The sequence below is a fragment of the Melampsora larici-populina genome (genome assembly GCF_000204055.1).
Source record: "Melampsora larici-populina 98AG31 unplaced genomic scaffold MELLAscaffold_7, whole genome shotgun sequence".
NCBI lineage: Eukaryota > Fungi > Basidiomycota > Pucciniomycetes > Pucciniales > Melampsoraceae > Melampsora > Melampsora laricis-populina.
In genome coordinates, this window is record NW_006768771.1 from 390795 (window position 1) to 398969 (window position 8175).

At 42.3% G+C, this 8175-nt stretch overlaps 3 protein-coding genes across 3 annotated transcripts; all 3 read left to right on the forward strand.

The window, feature by feature from the left end:
* Positions 1 to 180: 180 nt before the first annotated feature.
* On the forward strand, positions 181 to 612 carry MELLADRAFT_60775 (uncharacterized protein; the record flags this gene model as incomplete). The annotated part of the gene is made up of 1 exon (XM_007406686.1): positions 181 to 612. One exon carries the CDS (start codon positions 181 to 183, stop codon positions 610 to 612), a length of 432 nt encoding a protein of 143 aa, XP_007406748.1.
* A 753-nt stretch (positions 613 to 1365) lies between these two features.
* On the forward strand, positions 1366 to 1907 carry MELLADRAFT_60776 (uncharacterized protein; the record flags this gene model as incomplete). The annotated part of the gene is made up of 3 exons (XM_007406687.1): positions 1366 to 1393; positions 1459 to 1533; positions 1603 to 1907. The coding sequence occupies 3 exons, from the start codon at positions 1366 to 1368 to the stop codon at positions 1905 to 1907; spliced, it is 408 nt and encodes a 135-aa protein (XP_007406749.1).
* A 1221-nt stretch (positions 1908 to 3128) lies between these two features.
* On the forward strand, positions 3129 to 7473 carry MELLADRAFT_103744 (uncharacterized protein; the record flags this gene model as incomplete). The annotated part of the gene is made up of 6 exons (XM_007406688.1): positions 3129 to 3904; positions 4249 to 4265; positions 4598 to 4960; positions 5018 to 5314; positions 6305 to 6586; positions 7187 to 7473. 6 exons carry the CDS (start codon positions 3129 to 3131, stop codon positions 7471 to 7473), a joined length of 2022 nt encoding a protein of 673 aa, XP_007406750.1.
* Between the last annotated feature and the right edge of the window lie 702 nt (positions 7474 to 8175).

Here is an 8175-nt window from a genome sequence, read left to right on the forward strand (position 1 = left end):
AGGGTCACTGGTCTAGCATTCCGGCCTGCATCCAGCTGAACATTTTCTCTCGAATTAAAGTCTTCGAAAATGGGGTCCATCGATCTGTTCTTTCTGAGGTTTGTAAAGGATGGCAAAAGATGTCACAAAAAGTGTAGGTCACCGGTAGCCTCCCAGTCTCATTTTTCACTCAATTAAGCCATGTGCGCGTTATTATTTAGTATATGGCAGGATGTCGATCTTTATGGTCCTCGAGCCTGGCTCAAATTTATCAATCTCTCGACGGAGCACTCAGCTGTCCCTTCTCTGACCAAATGCATCAGTCTACACGATGTTGGTGCCATTGGTGATACTTTGATTCAGATGGCATCAATGAACGCCAACATCATCATCATTGGATATCCGAACCTCGATCAACTCAAAGTATTTGAATTGAACATTTTAAAAATGATCTACAACTTTAATTTTAGACGCCCGTCGGTCTCTAATTTAGAAACTCTCGAAAATGATACAGATGATGATACAGTGGAAGGTTCCGATGATGCGGAGGAAAACGAGGAGGAAAACCGTCATGATTTTAACGAGATTTTGTCTGAATGGCTTAACGGACTTATCAGCTCTCATTCTAGCTGAATGCTCGTCAACTGATTAAAAGCGAACGCTCAGCACACTTTCCTTTTTTCTTCTCAAAAATAGCTTTGTTTCTCTACCAGACATGCCTGTCTTGAATGATGTTATTTTGTAGTGATTAGAGTATACGGTGGAGCTAGCTTTTTCACCATGTTCCGTGCCTGTTTGGTTTTGGTCCACCTTTTTTTTTACCGTTTATGTAACCCATAGTGACTGAAAATTATCAATCAATTGATAATTTTGATGACTCTACCTTCCTCATGAGCGGACTTGAGGCACCCTAGACTTTCTGATAGCCTCAGGTGTGTCACCAACCCACTGAAATGATTCAATAATCAGGTGAAGCGGGTTCAGATCTGTACGGATTGACATTCATTCAAAGTACATATTCCCCCACTCAGCTAACCATACCTTCCTGATGGTCTTAGCTCAAAGGGGGTACTTTGGAATCGGAATGACGTTCACGTGGTACGTAATAGAATTTCATGTTGATACCCACGCTTTTTTGGAGAGCTTTAACTCAGACGTGGTGATCCAAGATAGTCATCGGAAGGTAGATGATCTTTTCTGGTAGGCCAAATTCGACTCTAGATAGACACTCTGTGATCTTTTGATCACGTCCCCTGAAGTCATTTATTTGTTTTCACATGTGGCCTCACCAGGCTTTTGCTTTCAGATCTTCTATTTAAGCACTTGTTATCTTGAGTTCCCTTGTAGCCTTCAATCCATCAAAACAAAACCGTTTCATCACTATCTATGTCTGGCTCATCATTGAAAGAAGACAGTGAGCTTTTTTTCATTTCGAGTCTGAATATCACAATTGATCCTTTGATTGAATTTCTACTTCAGTCGAGAAAATCTTCAAGGAACTTGCTGTTCTCAAGAATTCACTCAAATTTTTGGAGGATTTGGTTCCGGACCACAGTAAGTCTTTAGTCATAGCCCTCCATCACAGAATGAAGTCTTGCCCGCTTGCTCACTTTGATTTTTCAGCTCATGATGTTCGGCTCATCCACCCCGTCATCGAGTATCTAACCAAAGAGCTTGCCGTCCTTAAGGCTCACGTCCAAAATTTAGACACCGACGTAACCGATTTGATGACACAGTCCGACTTGGAATACCAACGTCTTCGGTCACATGAGATGACTATTCAGCAGCTCATAGACGCTTCTCCAGCTCACAGCCACATCGATTTGGAAACCGAGATAGAGAATTTTGATCACGAGCGTTATGCCAATTTCCGTCGTCGACACCAGAATGATCAGACTCCGGTATCAGGATCAAACACTGATCTGTGAGTTAGATAGCCGAGCGTTTGGCTGATCATCACAACTTACAAGTAAGTTGTCTATCTCTATCCTCATGTGTCTTCCACGATTCTATATATGTTCATTCACCCTGACATTGGTATTGTTAACTTACAAAACAACCTAAAGGAGCTCCCGAGCCAACCGCTCAGGATGAAAGTTTTGAAAAATGAGATTCGACTGCACCTGAAACTCCTTGAGAAGGAATATGTAAATGATGATCAAATAGACCTCTCACTCAATCAATTTGCTATTTGAGCCCCAATCCATTTTCCCATTTTTTTCCTCCTGGTTTGACCAATCTCTGGTCTGTGTGACTTTCCTAGCGTGTCTCAACTTCAATCCATGTTGAACTCCAACAAAAGTCTTGTCGAATGTACTTGCACCGGTGTCTTTTGTTATTGAATCTTCTGCTCAACTACACATTTCAGCTTGTCCTTATCTTCATGAGACGACAATTAGATGAGACGTCTCATCACAGATCTAGCTGGTTGTGATGTACACAGGATCTGTACTCGTTCAACTTTTCCATATACACTTCAACTTCTGTAAGGTGAGGAGTACACAAACGTCTTGACTTTTGGACACGTACATATGTGTCAATTATTCAGCTTTTGCCAGTAAGCCATAGATCCCATACAGTTTTTTTCTCCATAGGCTCAACCTTCACGATTCACTACTGCTCATCCTTTTTTGTAACGTGATGATTTCCTTTTGTCTGCCATTTTTTTTCAACTTTATTTAACTTCAAAGCATCATCAGCTTTCGTGACATAAGCCACCTGAACTCACAAAGCTTCCTTTGAGATTTGTTCCGTTTAGTCACTTGGCTCAAGAGAATACCTTTTTCACTTGAGGTACTCTGATCCAAAGGATGTATTTGATGTTTGAGCGCAGGCCACTTGAGGATGTGGTTACCTTTATGTCTATTTGCTGATTAGAGTCTGAGGATTGTATCCTCTCTAACAAAAGAATCCTCAATTACTTCTCTTGATATATATATACTGAAAGACTTTCGACCTCCTCACCCATGCTCACATCGCATACGCACTATCACACCTTTCGACCATCCACCTACATACTTTTCAACTTAGATCCTAACTTTCTCAATTAATCATAGTCTCGCGGAACTTGATTCCAATCTTGATCACCATCAACATCGCACTATTTCTAATTTCATACCAACCCTCTTATCCAGTCTTATCAAGTTATAATGTCAGCTTCCACTTCTAACATACACGAACACCCACTCTGGCCACTTGTTCAAACTCTCGATAAAGAACTTCTTTTTTTTCTGGCAGGAGATGTTGATTATTTGAAGAGGTCCTGCAAAAAGGAGCTTTTTGTTGCCATCATGCGTCATTTCCAAATTAGATCCGACCTTCGTAAATTCAGCCTCAAAAAACATGAATTGGTTTCTAACTACAAAGAATATCTTGAGCCCCAGCTTGCACCCTTTATCAAACAGAAATCTGCGGCGGAAAAAACCCAAGAACATTCCAAAAGGAAGCAAGCAGCCTTTTTGAACTTGTCAAGTGCGTCACTCGCCGAGATACGTGCAGCTGTTATCACACGGGTTAGGGCCTGTTTTGTACCATCAACCTTTCCCAAGGGCGCTCTTGTAAGGCTCTGGAAGCACGTCTTCGATGGTCCTAACGGTCCCGAAGAAGAAGATCCAGTAGAATTTTGTGGTCGAGTCCATTACTTTACCGTCGAACAACTTCCTGGCAAGAAGCGAGATATTCTTAGATACCATCTACAACATAAGTACCCGAATCTCTTCATCCCTATTGCGGCTTGCACCGAGCCGATCTTGTGTGCACTGTACGAATGCTTTATACACGAAAACGTCGAACTTGATGCTGAACTATGCGTGGGAGTACACTACTTCATCATCGAAGCAACCGAGGATCAGGAACCTGTTATACCTAAAGACACCACCGATGGTAAAATGCTAGTTGAAAAAACTGAAGAAGCTGAAGATGAGACGTTAGCGCTTTTCACAAATCATTCAACTATGTTTTAAAGCTAAACTGATGATGTTTTTACATCATATGCAGATACTAATCCTCTAGGCCACGACTATGTAATTTTTCTATTCACTTTCAAGCAGTCACTTTCTACAATTGCGGCTTTTCCTCTGAGAGTTTATCATGAAGTAAATGTCGGGTCTGTCATTGTATCTTTGGTCACCAACATAGTGATCTACATATTCTCAATTCATGTAATTTTTTGAAATCGAATGACCATATTAATTCTGTGCCAAATCTGATGTCGAGGGTTGAGCCCTTTTTGATAGCACACATTGTGAAGAAATCTTCGGGGTCCTTCAGAACGGGTACTATTAACGGTAAGATTGCATACATAGTACCGCTTCTGAGTATTCTATGTATGTATGAAGATGTATGACCAACGAGTTGATATTGATTGGAAAGTTTAAGAATAGTTGTTTTCCTTATCTGTATAGTGCCTCTAGCCAAGTAGTCCCCAGGTCATAATTAACCCTTTTCTCACTCACGCTTTCAACCAATGCTTGGTTGAGTTTCTCTCGTCTCTCACTCAAGTTTTCGTCTTTCAATACCCTGTTCAGCATGTTCAATGGCCGGCCGAAGTCAGAAAAGCTCCGCGTGTGTACCTGCCAATCCAAGGGATGCTGTTCTGGCAAGGACCCTTATGGTGTAGGACGGATGAACGAAAAAGGCACCTTGATCTCGCATACGACTTACAAAGCTCATCAAAAGGCAGACCATCGCATGGAGGTCCTCAAGAAAGTATCAGTCTTACAGCCAGATAGGGGAATGATGCGTGACCCGAACGGTGTTCCTAGCCCACCTTATCAATCTGCTAGTCCAAATCCACCAGATCCCCAAAATGGACGTTATCAAGCATTCCGGCCTCTGTCTCCAAGTCTACTAGCCACCAATGAACGACTCACAAACCAGCCTTCAACCTCAACACATGCGTCTGCTGCTACTTGTGGATTAAGACTTGACCAAGATATCGATATGACGGATGTAACAACCCAGGTTATTGCAATTGATACCAGTGAGTTGTTCTGCCATTTCGATTCATGGGTCAAGCTGACATTCTTTTCCTGGACAGGTGCTTGTTTCGATCGCAAATTCACCCTCACAGAGCCAGTGGTTTTACATGCAGCACTTGTAGTGGCGATGCTTTCGATCTTTGAGCATGCCTCGCTACAAACCTCAGCGTGGATGTTAACTGCACAGAAAGATCAAACGGAGCTCACTATCAAAGAATCTAATCCAGACTCTCTCCTTTACTTAAATAAGCTAGCTGGTGCATTCCCTCGACACGTTGGCACCATCATCTCTTGGCTTAAAATCGATCCAAAATTGAACATATTCACTTGCTGCCCGTCTTGTTTTGCTCTATATCGTATGTCTGAAGCGCCAGAAAGATGTGTACATACCTCTGCTAGTGTTTCTGCACTGCTCGACGGCGACTCAGATGATCCCCTACCTCAGCATCACCCAATTCCTTCATCTTTGAGAACTAAATTACCTTCACAATGCTGTGAGCCCTTATTTAAAGACGAGAATAAAACAAAACCAATACGGAAATGTGCTTTTCAGAACTTTCAAACCTGGCTGGCTAAATTCATATGTAGGCCATCAATAGAAGAGGCTCTTGACCGGTCACTCCCGGAGTCACGAAAACCGTACAATCCTGATGATCCGATCCATGATATTCATGAGTCCTTTGCCTGGAAAGACTTTCAAGACGACGACAACACTCAGTTTACTGCGAGAAGTGGACACCTCACCTTCGGAATGTTCATCGATGGGATCAATCCCTTTGGAAACAAAACTGCGGGTCGTAAAGTCTCGATTACCTTTGTAGTACTTGTTTGTCTCACATTGCCTTACAAATTGAGATTTTTACCGGAAAATATCTTTCTTGTTTCGATTGCTCCTGGCCCCCACGAACCTGCTGTCGAACAAACAAACTGGATACTATCCCCGATCATTCTTGAGCTTCAATCACTTTGGGACTCCGGGTTAAAGCTTTCACGAACTCCAATGCATCCTTTAGGTCGAGTGATACGGGCTGCTCTATTACCTGTCATTGCCGACCTTCCAGCTCTACGACGATCTTTGGGACTTGCAGGTGTTCGATCCACAAACTTCTGCTCATTTTGCTTCCTTCCAATACAAGATGTTCACAACATAGATCAAAGCTCTTGGAAACCGCGAACTTCCACCGAGCACAAGAAATGGGCTTTTGAATCGCGTGATGCAGGAAGCTGGGCGAAGCGAGCCAAGATCTTCAAGGAACATGGTGTTCGCTACTCAGTACTATTAGAGCTCAAATATTGGAAATTGATAGACTATCAGGTTATTGATAGTATGCATAACATACTTCTAGGGCTCCTCAATTGGCACGTTCGATGCTTCTGGTCCATGTCAGATGAGACTGACACAAATCCAGAAGGTGATCCATTCAGTTCCTCCGAGCTACGTGCTCTACTTACTACGGATCTGGCTCCGCTCCCATCTCTAGAGGAGGATCAACAAGTGGATGAACCTTCAGAACCAGCCTCAGATAGTGAACCTCCTCTTTTCAACTTCCGTGATCTACCCGCTTTCAACAGCGACACTGATCCAAGTGACGATGACTTCGATCCACTCCTCTTTGAAGGATGGAACGGTAGATGGACACCACCTGATGATACTTGAATCGAGTTCGATAAGTCCATGCTCTCGAAGATAAATGCAATCCTCAAACAAATTTGTATACCTACATGGATCCGACGTGCTATTCCTTACTTGGGTAAAGCCTCCTTTGGAAAGCTCAAGGCTGACGAATGGAGGACTCTGATGACAATTCAGCTCCCCCTTATACTTGTGCCTATGTGGAGCAGCACCGTTCACGATACCCAGTTCAAATCCTCACTGCTCAAGAACTTTGCTCATCTTGTCTCGCTCACCAACCTTGCCCTCAAGAGAACAATGACTGCTGACAAGATCAAGCAGTTCAAACACCACACTCACTGCTATCTCGAAAGCTCCTTGGTCTTGTTTCCACATTGTGGACTTGCTACAAATCACCACATTGTATCTCACCTAGCCGAATGTTTGGAGAAGTTTGGACCGGTCCGCTCATGGTGGTCATACCCTTTTGAACGCTTAATGCGTCATATCTTACTGGCCAATCACAATAATCATGTTGGTAAGTCCTTTCAGCTTTTGAAAAGGTGTCTGTCCGACTTGTCATTAATACTAATTCTGTATTTGAATCATTCAACAGGTGAATTGGAAATAACTTTCATGAAAAACTTTGGACGAGCGGGTAATCTGAGCGCTCTATTGAAAGAGGGAAAGTTTCCTGTAGAACTTGATCCATACCTACCACAACTACAAAGCCTTTTGAATCCTATCCCCTTCACCCGAAAGACTGATCCGATTCACGATCAACAGCCACTAAATGAAGAATTCCTAATTCAATTGGTCAATAGACTCAATTCTAATCAGTCTGAAGGGCGAAGTTGGCTCAGCTCACAAACCTGGTCTACATTAACATCAGCCAACCACTGAGGGTATTCACCAGTAGTTGCTCAGGCAAGATTTCACAAGAGATACAAGCACAAAACTCAATCCGATGTGAAGTTCTCAACTTTTGTGGTAGAGCCTTCAGATGCTGTTGAAGTTTTGATTAAATCAACAGGTGTTACCAGGTTTGGAAAAATTGCATCAATCTTTACACATGGGCGTGTTCCTGTAGTTGGTCAGGCTGTGATCTATGATACATGGGCATGTGTAGAGTATTTCAAATCTATTCCATCCAGCAAGCCCAATCCATGCACACTGCTTAATGAGCCAAATATGCAAGTTCATCTATTTGTAAACAAATGTCACTCAGCTGAGCTCATCCACATCACAGAAATTGTTGCAAGCTGTAGTTTTGTCACATACAAGCCTGGAGTTATTCACCCAGCCCTTGATATCTCAACCATTGCTCTGATATCAACAGACCGTGAATAGATAATTTCAATGATGTTGTATTCAGAAACCCACTCTTTCTTTATTTGTTCTTCACAATACAAATCAAATGCTGTACTATCTTCTATCCTTTTCTCCTCTTCTTTCAAGGTTGTAATTATAAATGAATGATACAAGAGATCTTCATAGTTTCAAAAATTTCACAAAGACCTTTTGATAATGATGTAATCAAATGTATTTCCATATGACTCCTACAACTACATGTAGACTGCTTGTAAACACACATGTGATGTGGTA